The sequence below is a fragment of the Phyllopteryx taeniolatus genome, chromosome 19, assembly GCF_024500385.1.
Source record: "Phyllopteryx taeniolatus isolate TA_2022b chromosome 19, UOR_Ptae_1.2, whole genome shotgun sequence".
Taxonomy (NCBI): domain Eukaryota; kingdom Metazoa; phylum Chordata; class Actinopteri; order Syngnathiformes; family Syngnathidae; genus Phyllopteryx; species Phyllopteryx taeniolatus.
The window spans coordinates 5,109,474-5,125,566 of NC_084520.1; the positions used below are offsets into that span (position 1 = coordinate 5,109,474).

General features: G+C 41.4%; 2 protein-coding genes across 10 annotated transcripts in view; one reads left to right on the top strand and one right to left on the bottom strand.

Moving 5' to 3' along the window:
* itgb4 (integrin, beta 4) overlaps positions 1–6,805 on the top strand; it is a 29,819-nt gene extending 23,014 nt beyond the window's left edge. For 5 of the 6 annotated variants that reach the window (XM_061755683.1, XM_061755681.1, XM_061755682.1 and 2 more), the window contains 9 exons: positions 888–1,043; positions 1,118–1,288; positions 1,622–1,756; positions 2,500–2,649; positions 2,803–2,991; positions 3,077–3,232; positions 3,639–3,803; positions 4,061–4,180; positions 5,650–6,805. In XM_061755683.1, coding sequence (XP_061611667.1) covers positions 888–1,043; positions 1,118–1,288; positions 1,622–1,756; positions 2,500–2,649; positions 2,803–2,991; positions 3,077–3,232; positions 3,639–3,803; positions 4,061–4,180; positions 5,650–5,780 — 1,373 coding nt within the window. In that variant the 3' untranslated portion in view covers positions 5,781–6,805. The remainder of the gene's footprint in view (positions 1–887; positions 1,044–1,117; positions 1,289–1,621; positions 1,757–2,499; positions 2,650–2,802; positions 2,992–3,076; positions 3,233–3,638; positions 3,804–4,060; positions 4,181–5,649) is intronic. The other variant, XM_061755685.1, reaches the window with a different exon arrangement.
* Positions 6,806–7,042: 237 nt separating this feature from the next.
* Positions 7,043–15,850, bottom strand: zgc:194990 (uncharacterized protein LOC568410 homolog). 4 transcript variants are annotated; one of them, XM_061755709.1, is made up of 10 exons: positions 15,587–15,850; positions 13,716–13,808; positions 13,538–13,633; positions 13,330–13,437; positions 12,494–12,652; positions 12,203–12,343; positions 11,413–11,464; positions 11,268–11,294; positions 10,706–10,732; positions 7,043–10,623 (listed from the first exon to the last, which is right to left on the bottom strand). In XM_061755709.1, the coding sequence occupies exons 2-10, from the start codon at positions 13,776–13,778 to the stop codon at positions 10,064–10,066; spliced, it is 1,233 nt and encodes a 410-aa protein (XP_061611693.1). In that variant the 5' UTR covers positions 13,779–13,808; positions 15,587–15,850; the 3' UTR covers positions 7,043–10,063. The 4 variants fall into 4 exon arrangements, with proteins under 4 accessions (XP_061611693.1, XP_061611692.1, XP_061611691.1 ...); XM_061755708.1 differs by having other exon boundaries at positions 13,538–13,636; XM_061755707.1 differs by lacking the exon at positions 15,587–15,850 and having other exon boundaries at positions 13,716–13,985.
* Between the last annotated feature and the right edge of the window lie 243 nt (positions 15,851–16,093).

A 16,093-nucleotide genomic window follows, 5' to 3' on the forward strand; every position in this document is an offset into this window, starting at 1 on the left:
GATAAAAATAGTCACTATTGAGTTCTAAATAGCTTAGCTTCATTTCTTTCTCTGAATTGAGTTTTCCACCCATTCATTGATGATTAAGTAGTGAAACACTACAGTATTCAATTTAATACCAATACAGTATTCCAATAAATTTGGAGGTACACCTTTGGTATTTACAGGGTGTTCGTCTTCATGGGATGCACAGTGTAGCGTTTATGTAAAAACAAAATTTGGAATAGCTCAGAATTTGAATATCAATTATAAAATGTAATCAAATGCAAGAAATGTATCAAAAAATATACCAAACAAAGAAACAAAAATATACTTGAACAATTAATTTACTATTGTGGCTGTAGTTTGCATTGGCGTAGAACTGCATTATCATAGCTTAGCCCCCTCTCATGTTGCCAAAATTACATTACCTCAGTATTATGTATTGTGGTTTTGCACATTTACACATTTACTGCACATTACAACCACAATAATCAACATATTACTCAACGAATACCTCTCTGACAGTGTCAGTCATAATTAAGCATCGTTATCTTTGTAAAGTTACAATTACAATGTTGTATTAGATCTTCTAAGATTGTGCGGGTGTGCATACTTTTGTGACCTGTGAATAAAAGCTCTTTTAGGGCACATAAAGGGAAGTTCTCAAGATACTACAGTATTTTCTGGTGAAGTAAAATGATTTTATAACACCCATTGCCTGTGGATGGCCCAATAACAATGCTTTACAATGACTGAACGGCACAACTTGGCTAACTGCTAGTCTTTCCGCTAAGGAATTACTTAGAGTAATATGTTCCATTATCCGAATGCAGAAGAAGGCGATCAGCTGGCATTCAATCAATCTGTCTGCTGACAACTCTGGCTCCTGTCTTGCTGTTTCACAGATTACATGATGAACGGAAAGTGGGACCAGAATTTCCTATTCCCAGGCGGTTCTGTCACACGCAACTTGTCCACATCGTCCTCTCCGATGTCCTCTTTGAACTCTAACTACAGGGGCGGCTCATTTACCACAGAAACAACCACCAACTACATGTCTGGTAAGATAGATACTTTTGATTAAAGCACACACGATCTGTATTCATCCAGTAGTAACTCTCCTCTCTTCCAACAGGAAGCCCTCGTAGACCCGATATGATGGGTGGAATAGGTGGACTGGGTGGAGTGGGTGGAATGCACACATCGGACGTCATCATGAGGAAGCGCTCAGAGAGGGGTTACACAGAAGAAAACATTCGGGACTCGATCGTTATGGGAGATGTGTCGGGCAAGTTTACAGATCTAGGTAACTTTAGCAGCGGTTGAATTCCAAGTACAGGGTGACTGATACTGTAGATCTTTAAATGCGTTGTCTGAAGAATGAAGACAAAGTTGTCTTGGCAAAACTGTGTAAGTGCATGAGCCAATGTCTTGGAATTGGATGCATGTAACAGGCTTGGTGCTGTTGGTCGGTGCTTATAAACAGTCTTTGCAGGAGCTATGCTGACTATCGCTCTCTCTTTTTCTGTCCCCTGGTCTTAACATTCCATTGTTTCCATTTACATTCCAACCCTCCTTCAACCTCTCATGTCCCCTGCATCCTCTTCTTTTCCGCCTCCTCCGCTCAATGTGCCATCAGGTGTGTACGGCTTCAGTGGGTCGCAGAGTACCTCTCAGAGCCAGTTCAGCTACAGCCTGTCTCAGGGTCAGAGGGCCAGGACTCAGTCTTCCGAGGTCAACGAAGCTCTGTATAATCTGGACAGGGTGCTCCAGGGTGAGTATGGCGCATGCAAAGCATGAAGGCTGCCGTTTATTCCCTTTTCTCCTCTTCAAGGATCAACACAGATCTCTTAGTGTGTTGGCAATTAAGGAGTCTACACTTACTGGGCTCGACAAGAGGCACTTGCACTTGCAAACTGATGAGATCCAACAGATCTTTTTGAAAAATCCTGCCTTTACTGAGATAACCAATGATCAGTTTTGATTGATGTTGTCAGAAAGGTATTTGTACTGTAATGTTACATTATGTTTGTTATTATGGTTGATTGGCTTTATGTAAATAAACACACTCCCAGTTGAGACCAACATTATTCATACCTTGGCCACAATTTTAGTTCAATTTAATTGTTTGTTGTGGCTGGAAATGACAGGAGAAAGAAATGTTGATTTTTTTGTTTTTGTTATTTTTTGGGGGGGTGGGTGGTACTATGGTTTGTTTGACATAAAATATGTAAAGGAAGATTACAGTGCCATCTGATGGAACACTGCTCTCCTGCCCTTAATGCAGACTTGCCTCTGGAATTAAAAATATTTTTTCGAAATAGCTTCCATTATTACTGAACTTACAAAACTTACTGGGAAACTATTTCTTCTCAGAGAAAACAGTCAGTCCAAACTGAACATTGTTATCTTCTAAGGGCAGAATGTTTACTTGGCTCTCATTCTATTTTGCATGCGCGCCTAATCACACGTCCGTAATGCACATCCCATCTCATAGTGTACCCCGTCTCTCATCAGATGCAAGACTCAACCCAGGGGTCCCTGACACCCCCAGTCGACTGGTGTTTTCAGCTCTGGGTCCCACTGCACTGAAGGTCAGCTGGCAGGAGCCCCACTGCGAGAAAGACATCCTGGGTTACTGTGTGCTCTACCAGCCGCTTAATGGAGGTGAGGGAGGGCTTCTGTAGTTGGGTTGAGTTGAAAAAGTGGGTGCGGAGTCCCATTCATCGCTGCTGCTTGAAGGTTTAATTGTTGATTATGATATGCTGGTATGGATTTCATTCCATTTATTTTCTTAACTGTGTTGTCGCTCTCTTTTAGGTGAAGTGAAGCGCATCAATGTGACCAACCCGGCGGACAACTCTGTGCTCATCCAGGACCTCCTGCCAAACCATTCGTACCTGTTTAAGGTGAAGGCTCAGAGCCAAGAGGGCTGGGGTCCTGAGAGAGAGGGCGTCATCACCATCGAGTCCGCCGTCGACCCCAAGAGTCCCTTCAGTCCCATGCCAGGTTCCTGTCATGACCTTTAGTAACGGCCACTGTTTTGTACCTAACATGTACAGTCTTGTTATCATTCTCGATCCTTTCCTTCCAGGCTCCCCGTTCACTCTGAGCACCCCGAGTGCGCCGGGTCCCCTCGTCTTCACGGCTCTGAGCCCCGATTCTCTGCAGCTCAGCTGGGAGAAGCCTAGGAAGCCAAATGGAGACATTCTAGGCTATGTGGTCACGTGCGAGCAACTGCATGGAGGAGGTGAGGATATCATTACTTTTCCGACAGTCTTCATTTGCTCTTAAAGCTACAGTCAAGTTTTTTGTAGGGCTCCTCAGATGACATTGGAAGCCTGGGAGAGTGCTCATGCTTGGACTGCTCTCCCCAATTTTAATTTCTCATGTATAATGTGCATTCCCCCCCCCCCAAAAAAAATGTCAAAAATCAATAGTGCGCATTATACATGCCGCCATCTAGAGGTTATGAAAATGGGTGTGCATTATACACGAGAAATTACGGTAAATGCACACAAAACATTCAGATATCTAAAGAGTTTAGACAAACACATTAGTACCACTACAAGGCTGCACGAGAGGGACGAACAGCCAATGTTGGTATTTTTTTTCCACGACCAGAAGTTAACGTCTCTCGCTTTTCTTTCGTCCAGGTGACACACGTTCCTTCCAGGTGAGCGGAGACAGCGCGGAGACCCGGCTCACAGTCCCGAACCTGACTGAGAACATCCCCTACAAGTTCAAAGTTCAGGCTCAGACCACTCAGGGCTTCGGCCCCGAGAGGGAGGGCATCATCACCATCGAGTCTCAGGATGGAGGTACTGCACAGAAAAGTGAACTTGCACACTCATGGGTGCATTTTCAGACAGATTACAAAAGATTGACTTGGTCGTTTGAGTTCACACTTGAAGGGCGGGGAAGTACTCCAAAGACGTCGTTGTTTGTTTTTGTTAGTATACAAACAATAAAATAGTCAATTTTCCATAATATGCCCCTTTAATATATCTGCCATCTTTTGACCGTAGTATTTACAATACATACGGTATGTCTGCAATTTTTTTCCTCTCATCTGCAGGGGCTTTGTCTCAGTTCAATAATCAATCCATGACAAGGAGGGAAGTTTTCAACATGCCGACTGACGTCAACACCATGAGCAACATCTCACACACCATGATCAACGACCCGTACTTCTCAGGTACAAATGAAAGCAGCACTTTGTTCTAATCTGAGCCTAAAGTAACACCTTCAGCGATGGTTCATTAAGATGGTACACTGATTTAACAGAATAGTAACCCATTGCTGTTAGGAAGCAAATGTATACCATTAGCCTAATAGCAACCAGCATAAGTCATATTTAACTTACTGTTACCAAAACAATGTGCTTGCTGAAAATGTTTCATCTTGTTTTCAGAAACTATTCAAATATGACTTACAGTAGGCCTCTACTGTATGCTATAATTTACTCTTAGTATGTACCACTGTAACAATATCCACCCATTCATCCAGACTGTGTTGTTTCACATTTGCATAAATCTATCAATCGGGTTCGAGAGTATATTTGAGGAAGACATTTTTCTAAGGCTGTCCCAATTATTGCACTAATAAGAAATTATCTTCTCAAAACAAAACTATTAAAAACATAGCATTTTGTACATGAAATACATGAAAAGAAATCTGCCAATACAGCTCGTATGAATTGAATTAAGATTCTTAAAATAAGATGTTGTATCTTAAAACAAGTCTTTGCATCTTGCTTAACTTTTAGAAAAAAAGCTAAAACTTAAAATAAGTACAGATCTTTTCACCAGAAATAAAATAAATTCACTAGGCAAGATTTTACGTTTTTGCTGTGTGATTTTATGAATGTGAACTTTGAAAAAATAGGTAATATATAATTGATTTGACTAAATATGTTATATATTGGCGGCACGGTGGACGACTGGTTAGCACATCTGCCTCACAGTTCTGAGGTCCGGGATTCAAATCCCAGCCCCGCCTGTGTGGAGTTTGCATGTTCTCCCCGTGCCTGCGTGAGTTTTCTCCGGGCACTCCGGTTTCCTCCCACATCCCAAAAACATGCATGGTAGGTTGATTGAGGACTCTAAATTGGCCTTAGGTGTGAATGTGTGCGTGACTGGTTGTTTGTTTATAAGTGCCCTGCGATTGGCTGGCGACCAGTTCAGGGTGTACCCCGCCTCTCGCCCGAAGATTGCTGGGATGGGCTCCAGCACGCCCGCGACCCTAGTGAGGATAAGCGGAACGGAAGATATCATACAATGTTATATATTGTATGATATATATATATATATATATATATATATATATATATATATATATATATATTATTGTACAATAACCAATTAAATTTTTTTTCTGTTAACTCATTTGTGTTTTCACGGTCAAAAACTGTCACATCAAACCAAATTTAATCCAGATCTGATCCAGATTAAACATTTTAAAAAAACAAAAAAAAACGTACCATTACAGATGTTCTGAGATTTATACCGTATTTCTGATTTCCAATTAGAATCTCAGATTTTAATGTTGTATTTATGTGGCATCTTACTCTAATTTTGTTCACTCCTGCATGAACCCTTTCAGCTGTTCAGATCCCCCAACATGTTTAAATGTTTGACTTTCATTTTCACTGTTCTTCTCTAACAGATGGAATGATGATGACCACGCAGCACACAGAAACCAGTGGCATGATGACCCGCCAAATCACCAAGGAAGTGGTCCAGAGGAGCGTCGTCGGTGGGGCCACCGTCACAAAAAAGATGTTCTACGACTCCTAAATTAACATGCTTACATTTTCATTTTGTATCGATTGGCATTCTAATGGTCCAAATATTTCAGATTCTCTTTTAAAAAGAGTCAGAGAGCTCATATGTGCCTGATGTACAGTATGTATTCATAATGATGTATGTGTGAGATTGTGGTACCAAAAAAAACAAAAAAAAAAACATTTACACTGTTATGGTAAAAATAAGATGGCGAAAAGGCCATTTCATTGCGTCTGTTACAAACTTTCACCACTTGGTCCGCGAGACGTCTCTTCTATTCTGTATGATTCATTCAAGTTCGAAAGTTCTGTCGTAAACAGCTTTACTTGTAGTAACACACAACCATACACACACACAGTGTATTTAAAGGAGGCAGGTAATCTGACTGTGTTTAATCCACTACACACAACGCCCTTGCAACCCTGGTCTGTTAACTTTGTTTTGTTTTGTCATATTTAGAAAGCCACAATAACTAATTAAGTTTGTTGTGGATGCTTTTATTCAGAAGGTTCATTATTTGCCTAGAGTGGTTTTATTTTGAATGTTGTGGCACATTAACGGAGTGTTGTGCATAGAATGGAACAATATAATAATATAGTAATCCAGACAAACGTGCCAAATTTAGCAAGTTTGTGGGACTTCTGCTGTATTTACATTGATCACATCTACAAATTATTTCATAAATTGTATTTGGTTTCACATTTTATAAGATGTTTTATACTCAATGTATGATAAATTTTACTTTATACTACTGCTGCATTCTCATTGTGCTAATGGATTAAGAGCTGTTCAATTGGAGGAATTGCATATAAGACATAAAGATTGTATTTGCTTTAGTGCGCAAATATAGTCAACTTATACTGCATCTTCATTCTATGTTTTTGCTTTTAAAAAACAAAATTTTATATGTTAGACCTAACGTAGATAAATGGATGGATTTAAAAAAAAATCTACATGTATCACTTTTACGGAGATGCACTTGCCTATGTATTTTCTTAATGTCAGATCTATTGCACTTAATAAAGATATAAATTATCTTTTGTATTCCGGTTATTTATTGACGTAGTGTTCGGGGGGGGGGGGGGGGAACATTGGCAGTGATGCAAAAACATTCAGCAAAGTAGCAAGCAAAGCAAAATTCAACTTATTACATGAAATTCTGTGAACATGCAAGTTGTCGGCTTTAGCTTGCCCTTTTTCTTCCAAAGTAGCTTTGGGAAAAGCACAATTACACTTTTGTGTTTTGCCTTTAGTCAGCATGTTTTTATCAACCCCCATGTACAAAACAAAACAAAGAAATCCACCCTGCAAAAAAGCCCTTTACAAATACGACAAATCTGTCAGACATTTAAACTGTATAAAAAGCAATCAAGCTGAAAACATACTGTACACTAGGCAAATACTGTATTTCACTCTGTGATCCATGATGTAACCCAGTGGAGAATTAAGCTCGTTCTATGCTATTGGTGTTTCTATATACATTTTGGATACAATGGAACCACAGAAGTCGAAGAATTTCCCATTTAATGTCACCGTCATAGGAATAGAACTTTTTCATAAACTGAGAACCCCCTATACATAAAACATTTCCTGTAAAGTTAATTAAGGTTTTATGATGGCAACAGTTAAAGACTAATTATTTGTCATTGCGTTATTTCCTATGGAGGTGAACCAGTGTGGCATTGTGTTCGAAATTGGTGGTTCCAGTGAATTGGATTTTGTTATGCTTAAAATATGCTCATACCAGTGGTGCGTCTTCTCTGCTGGTTTAAACACCGACATACATTTACAACCTAACATTCGTTCCATGAAATTGTACTAAATATTCCCAACACTCTATACTCTTCATTTTGTAGCATTTCTCTTGGTTGCTTCCAGTACATGTGGATGTTAATTGGGATCTTTTTTTTTTTTGTCCAATCACATTTCAGCCTCTGTGTGAGGCGACGACATTCTATTTATTCAGTCATTCAGTTATTCAGCAAATTCATCTTTTTTTTTTTTTCTTGGAACATATCCTCCATTAATTGCAATTGGGAAAAACTCACCTATCTGCAAAATAAAAGTATTACTTTGGCACATTTTGTGGCATCTCTGGAACTGTGTTGAAGTAAAATGAGGCGATTCATTTAGATAAAAGTAGTGCTTTGTCATCATCATGTGGCAGCTACAGGCAATTATAAACCTTTTTTAGGAGGGTGAATTAACCTATTTATTTGCATCATTTTTTTTGTTTGTTTACTTATCCTCTGTTATTTGCTGAAAACTCACCTATTTGCTGGTTTTGTGCTCATTAAAAAGCAATAAAAGTATTACTTTGGTGCAATCTTGAGGCATCTCGATGCCAAGGAAGTATTTTGATGTGAATTGGGAGCTTCATTTACACAAAAGTTAGCCACCAACTTTTGGCATTTTGGTGCCAAAGAACTATGATGAAGTGAATCGAGGAGCTTAATTTAGCAAAAAATAGTGATTTGTAAACAATCTTGTGGCTCCTTGGTGCCAAGAAACTATGTTGAAGTGAGTTGAGGAGTTTCATTTAGTCAAACGCAGTGCTTTGCCACCATCTTGTGGCATCCTTAGACAATTCTAAACCTTTATTGGGGGGCGTCAATTACTTGCAGACCGTCACTATTCACGGCAGGGCTTGGACATTCCACTGTATTGCATTTTTGATGGTATCTATAACTGCGGTAGTGCTTATATTCAGAAGTGGATTAAGTTACTTAAATCCGCACTAAAGGCCCCGGTAACAAATACACGACCAGCCACTTTCTCATACCATAATATGAGATGGAGTCTAAAAGTAATGAGTCTAATTAAATTTAACCTACTAATATTTGAAATCTTTTTCAGAAATTTCCACGGTTTGGAGCTGAAATACTTGTTTGCAGGTTTTTTTGTTTTTTTTTAAATAACAACAAGAGTGGGGATGGGGCGCTGCTGACCTCGACTCGGGACGTTGTGAGTCGGTGTGGAGAATACTTCGAAGACCTCCTCAATTCCACCGACACGCCTTCCCATGAGGGAGCAGAGTCTGGGTTCTCTGAGGCGGGCTCTCCTATCTCTGGGGTTGAGGTCACCGATGTGGTTAAAAAGCTCCTATGAGTATGGGGTACCGAACCCCCTGATACGGGCTGTTTGGTCCCTGTACGACCGGAGAGAGAGTTTGGTCCGCATATCCAGCAGTAAGTCGGACTCGTTTCCGGTGAGGGTTGGACTCCGCCACGGCTGCCGTTTGTCACCGATTCTGTTCATAACTTTTATGGACAGGATTTCAAGGCGCAGTGGCCTTGGTGGCCTCAGTATTGCATCTCTGCTTTTTGCAGATGATGCGGTTCTGTTGGCTTCATCAGGCCGTGATCTCCAACTCTCACTGGAGCAGTTCGCAGCTGAGTGTGAAGCGGCTGGGATGAGAATCATCGCCTCCAAATCTGAGACCATGGTCCTCAGTCGGAAAAGGGTGGCGGGCCCTCTCCAGGTCAGGGATGAGATCCTCCCCCAAGTGGAGGAGTTCAAGTATCTTGGGGTCTTGTTCACGAGTGAGAGAAGAATGGAACGGGAGATCGACAGGCGGATCGGTGCAGCATCTGCAGTGACTTTGTATCATTCCGTTGTGGTGAAGAAGGAGCTAAGCCGAAAGGCGAAGCTCTCGATTTACCGGTCGATCTACGTTCCTACCCTCACCTATGGTCACGAGCTGTGGTTCGTGACCGAAAGAACAAGATCCCGGATACAAGTAGCCGAAATGAGTTTCCTCCCCAGGGTGTCCGGGCTCTCCCTTAGAGATAGAGTGAGAAGCTCGGTCATCCGGGAGGATCTCAGAGTAGAGCCGCTGCTCCTCCACATCAAGAGGAGCCAGATGAGGTGGCTGGGGCATCTGATTCGGATGCCTCCCAGACGCTTCCCTGGTGAGGTGTTCCGGGCACGTCCCACCGGGAGGAGACACCGGGGACGACCCAGGACACGCTGGAGAGACTACGTCCTTCGGCTGGCCTGGGAACACCTCGGGATCCCCGCGGAAGAGCTGGATGAAGTGGCTGGGGAGAGGGAAGTCTGGGCGTCCCTGATAAAAGCTACTACCCCCGCGACCCGACCTCGGATAAGCGGTAAAAAATGGATGGATGGATGGAGAGGACAGGCATAAACAAATATTTAAACCTTCAAACAAGTATTTAAACTACAAACCGTGAAAATTTCTGGACAGTAAAAATCTATTATTAGTAGGTTGAATTAAATTGGGCTTGTTACTTTTTGACTGCCCCTCCTAGAAACGCTGTGTGATGTTGTGTAGTTCAGTTCCAGAGGCATGGCCCAGGACAAAGGCACCGTTGTTTGACCCCTGCTGGCCTGATCACCAGGTCCTTGAGCACCTCCACAGTCCCGAATATGGGGACGAGCTTCTCTGTGAACTTTTCATTAAAAGTGTACACGTGGGAGCGCTTGTCGACGTCATAGAAGGACAACTGGCCCTGCTCATAGTCCAGGTACACACCCACTTTCCTGGGCGCCAGGCTCCGAGGCAGCGAGGTAGCGGGCACCGTCAAGGCCTTCACATCCTTGCCCCTCTCCAGGCGCAGGGTCAGGTAGCCCGTGTCTGTGTTGAGAGAGCGGAAACCTCGCCTCACGGCAGACGCCTTAGCCACACCCAGACGCCAGTCCCGTTGGCCCACTTCCACTTCCCAGTAGTGGCGTCCGGAGGCGAAGCCCTCCTGACCCGCGGCGCACCACCAGCCGTCGAAGCGGCCGTTGCAACACGGGACGTCGCGGCGCTCCAGGCCGCATCGCATGCTCTTTTCATCAGTGGAGATCAACAGGTCTGGGTTGGCTGAGTCTGGGTCCAGCAACACGTCCTCTGTGGTGGCACATGACCAGAACTCAATATTAGAGAATCTCAAGTCTGACATGAGACTTGCTGATCAAGAAGACTTACACACCTGAGGCCTCAAAGATCCAGTTCCACACTGTATAGAAGAAAGACAAATAATATCATGAAGTTATGACCTAGTAAAAATATTTATTTTTAAGTATGGCAACATAAGACTTTTGGGCACTCACTTAATTTTTCTTTTTTTTTAAAGACAATTAATCATTGGAGTACATTCAAATACAAATTGTGTTTGTAATATTTTCATTATGAAAAATGTTCTTTGTTAATAGGCCACATTTGTATGACATCATAGTTAGATGTTTGGGCTTACCTTTGTACTGTTGTTCAACAGTTATGTTAGTACCTTTTTATTTCTGTTAGTTTTTGGTATTTTTGTACCCTCATACCTTAGTCAGAAAGTTAGTAACTGTGTACCTTAGCAAGTTAGTTACTGCCTTTTTAAGTTAGTTAGTTAGTTGGTGAGTTGGTACTAACAGGTAGTCATTAGTTAGTTAGTTAGTTAGTTCGTTAGTTAGTTAGTGAGTGAGTTAGTTAGTAAGCACCAATTGATATTAGTTAGTTAGTTAGTTAGTTAGTTAGTTTTAAAGTAGTCCATCACTTCTGCTTACCACCATGGGGTATGTAGTGGACAGCATCTGCAAAGCAAGGAAAAAACATGATATTTCCTCCATCTTCCAAAAAATCCAACATGCTTCAATGCATTTCTTTTTAAATAGATATTGATGTATTGTAGTTGATAAGAGGACATCTCACCCATGTTCTGGTTTCTCTGCTTTCTGACCAGCCATTCCTTGGTCATGTCCTCCTATAAACACACGCAATGGAAGAGCTTTTTACCTGAGCTAGTTAGGTTCTTTCAACCTTAGTTTGTTTTTCTTTTTTGTTTGTACACTCTAGTGTGGCGGCACGATGGATGACTGGTTAGCACATTTGCCTCACAGTTATGAGGACCCACGTTCAAATCTGGCCTTGCCTGTGTGGAGATTGCATGTTCTCCTCGTGCCTGTGTTGGTTTTCTCCGGGTGCTCTGGACTCTAAATTGCCCGTAGGTGTGAATGTGAGTCACAGAGGTTGTTTGTTTATATGTGCCCTGTGATTGGCTGGTGACCAGTTCAGGGTGTACCCCACCTCTCGCCCGAAGATAGCTGGGATAGGCTCCAGCACGCCCGCAACCCTCGTGAGGATAAGCGGTTATGGAAAATGGATGGAGGGATTTTTGTAGTGTCGTACCTTAAATAGTTATTACCTTTGTATCTTAGTTCATTAGTTACTTGTACTCACATACCTCAGGTAGTTAGTTAGTTAGTTAGTTAGTTAGTTAGTTAGTTAGTTAGTTAGTTAGTTAGTTAGTTAGTTAGTTAGTTAGTTAGTTAGGCTTGTGACTGACTGAAATTGCCTCACAGTTTAAACGTTTACAGAGTCACCTGTTGTTTGAGCACTTTGACAAACAAAGTTTTTTTTTTATTATTTCAATGTGGACATAGCCTGCATATGCACCCAGTCTGCACCAAATTCTCAGGTTCTCAACAAAAAGAGCACGGACCTTGACAGGGCTGTCTGCGTTCAGCACAACCAGCATAACAAGCTCCACAGCTGGGAGAAGGTTGGGCAGACGACCCCTCTTCCACTGAAACTCCAAGTCGTCCAGCATCATGAGCACCGGCTCACCGGGCCACACGGTGGGCTACAACACGAGAATACAATAGGAACATTCACTAAAGGCTTTCTGATGACGGCCTTGTATGATGAGGGCGACTGTCAAGGGCAGGGTTTATAGTAATCATCTTTATCAGACTAGGTCACACTTTAATCGCTAAGTGAACACCACTCTCACCTGAGGCCTGCTTTTAATTTTCCGCGTCCACTCCATGATGACCCTCTTGTGAGGCCCCATATCGCACTCCTCTACTGCCTCCAGGATGCAAAGGAGGTGACCTCTCCAGTCAATCTTCTCCGGCCTGTGGTACTGGCAGTCTGACAGGCTGACTGTGGGCTACACAAGACACACAGTGAAGTTTATTGGACCACAACCCAATGTAACGTACAGCCTAATTTGACCCTGATTTCCCTGTGACAAAGTTTATCCTGAACAGTGTTGGGTGTGTTAAAAGTGATTTTTTTCCTCCTCGATCTGCTCAGAAAACATTTGTAAATGTTAAACTTTCAGTATTTACGATCACAACTCCGAACCACCCCCAGTGTGGCCAAGCCATGGACTGTGTGTGTTGCCGTGCGTGTGTGTGTGTGTGTGTGTGTGTTTGTTTGTGTTTGGTGTGCTTTGTTGATCATCTCGAGTACACCCCACATAACAGCAGTAAACACACTTTTTTTTCCTCATGTGTGAGGATTCCCCACATTTAAAAAATCAATTAAGATGTTAAAAATGGGTTTGTGGTTATGGTACAGTATATGATGCTGAAGAGAACGAGTGAATTTAGGTCCAAATATGGCAAAAATGCAAATAGAGGATGTTTTGGGGGGGGGTTCACAACAGAACTATTCCACCCATATAAAATGAAAATGGTAGACTCCCGTTGCTCTAATCCAAAAATCTAACATATTTTTCCATAAACCAGAAAGTAGTTTTTTCCTCTTTTGTTGCTTTGTCCATACTCAACTTTATGACACTATCTACTGTATCTTGGTGGAATATGTTAGATGTAGTTGTACCTGCACTTTCTTCTCCAGCACAGTCGCCCACTCCGCAATAAAGTCCCGACACAAGCTGGCTGGCCATACATCCTCACCGGCCCATATATGTTGGAGAATGGTGGACCTCTAAAAGAGCAGCGCAGAACATTGAATCATAATTAGGAATGCAATTTATTGATACTATAAATGCAAAGTTGTACGCTTGGGAAACGCGGGAGGAGGTCACCTGACAAATTTTGCTGAGTTCTCGGGCCAGCTCCATGATGAATAATTGACTCTCCACCAGCAGCTCTTTTTTTTCCAGCCTCACTCGCTTGCGGGACTGCTGGAGCCAAGAAAGAACAGATTAAATCGGATTTTGGAAAGACTTGTCGCTCCGATTCAGCACAAATTCCACGTCGCACCTTCAATCGGCTCTTGAGCTTTTTGGCCGGTTCAATGAGGAACTGCAGGCATTCCTTCATCATGCTGGCAGCTTTAAAATGGAGGTCCAGGTCCTGTGGAGTGATCATAAAAAGCTTGAGGGGACTGGCACTCGCCCTGCGACTAGGCTGACTCGGCTCACATCGCCCACACAAATCAATGCAATGTAATTTATAAGAGGAAAGAGAGTGTGAGTGGAGCACTGCAGGACTTTCAGCACATTATCAGTTATATGAGGCGAGGAAGAGAGGACAGGAGAGGACACCCACTATCCTACGCACGTGCAGGGCAAAGCAAAAAATTGCAACATGGTTTTATAACATGTGGGTGGCATCAAAAAAAAAAAAAAAGCAAACAAAAAAAATGAATGCAGGAGCGAGTGTTGCTGCTGTTGCGGGAGCTGTCGAATCAGCAGTCCCTACTCAGGGGGTTTAAATTTCTTCCAATACTGTCCATGAATATTACACCGGAGCCAGAAAATGCTGATTCGTCAAGATTATGATTTTGAATGGGTGTCTTTCAAGACTTAATGTACTAAAAATAGGTGTGTGCACACATACACCTCAAGTGTTGTTTAAGCACCTGTCATTTTGCCTTGGATAAAAAAAAGTGCCCTATTTGCTGCAACCCATTTTTCATCATTCATCAATATTTAAAAAATAATAATAATCATTAAATCACCCTCTCTGGCATCAATTTTACCCAAAGTCTTTTGATATTTGAAGGGCATTTGTTTGAGTCTTTGGGAGAATTGTACATATGCTCCCACCTTAATTAATTTGGGTTCAATCAGAGGCACTTTAAATAGTGGCAGGTGTGTGCTGACCACCATTTTGAACACATCTGTTGTTTATTTTTACTTCCCCACTCTAAAATATATATATTTTTTACTGAGTTGAACAGGTTATATGTTAACTAATAGTGAAAAAAAAAGCTTTAAATGATTTATCTTGGTTTAATTTTTGTATATCACAAAAACCTGACCTTTGTGAATAGTCACTGTCCTTGTTAATAGTTGTATTATTGACTGGGTTAGCAGAAATAAATACATGAGCTAAATATACACTAGTTTTTTTCTTAATTGTATGAATAGCCTTGAAATTGTAGATAGATAGATAGATAGATAGATAGATAGATAGATAGATAGATAGATAGATAGATAGATAGATAGATAGATAGATAGATAACATCAATAGTTATACTGGTTTAAACCATTAAAATATTTTACATCCAATCAATAGTATAGTATATTATACATAATTATAAGCAATTTGTGCATTAAAAGCAAGATTATTATAGGGTATTACTGCACTTACATTTTTAAATACATAAACAAACAAGAGGAATCCCTTGAATCATTAAATTATTGGTATTATACATATAATATTTACAAACAATCCATGTATTAGAAACAATATATAGGCAATAAATCCTAAATACAATATACATTACAAAATAATGTCATTAAATGAGTGTTTATTTGTGTCAGGGGAGTTTTGTGCAGGCGAGGATCTGACAGATTAGAGGAAATCCAGGATTAGCACTCGTGTGTTGTTGATGGACGGCCGCAGGTTGGCTACTGGTGACTTTGTATGCAAACAATCTCTGCTTTACAAATCAGCGATAGCAGTAACGACGTCACGGCAACATGCACAATTGCTCATATGTAGGTTCATAGGCACCCCATACAGTAATGCAATACTGAGGTGTCCAAATGTATTTTATATGTACAAATTGATACAATGTAAGGAACATAAACAGTGCACGAGCAGCGGGATATTTAGTCCAATAGTCGCTAGAATTAACAACAATGTGAATGGATGCAGGATATTTGAATTTTGAAGACACTGACCTTTGAGAGAGAGAGAGAGAGAGAAATATCCGTTCGTAACAACTTTGCAATGTGCCCGCGGTGGTGTGTTCTCCAATTTGGGACTGATTTAGCGCATCCTTTTGATACTCGATGAGTGCTTGGACTGCGACAGGAGCGGCTGAGCGCTTTCTCTTTATCCTTCGCGTTGCTTAGGGTGGGATGCAGGTTGGTATTGTAACCGCTAAGGGGCACAATTGCTTTACAAACCGCCGATTTTTTTTAACATTTATTTATTTTAAATGGGAATTTTATGGGGGTTTTCGTTTGTTTTGTTTTCTCTTCTTCTCCAAGCCCAGCCGCAAATTTGGATTCTTAGCAGCTGTAATAAAATAAGAGCAGAAATGGTGTTGCCTTTAGTGACGCATTTCATGGGCAGATTAAATCAACGTCAAATGATTTGTGTTGTGTTCATCTTGTTATTTACATATCTATAATTTAACTATACACATGGATAGACATCGCCGGGTCTTTGAAGGGATTATTATA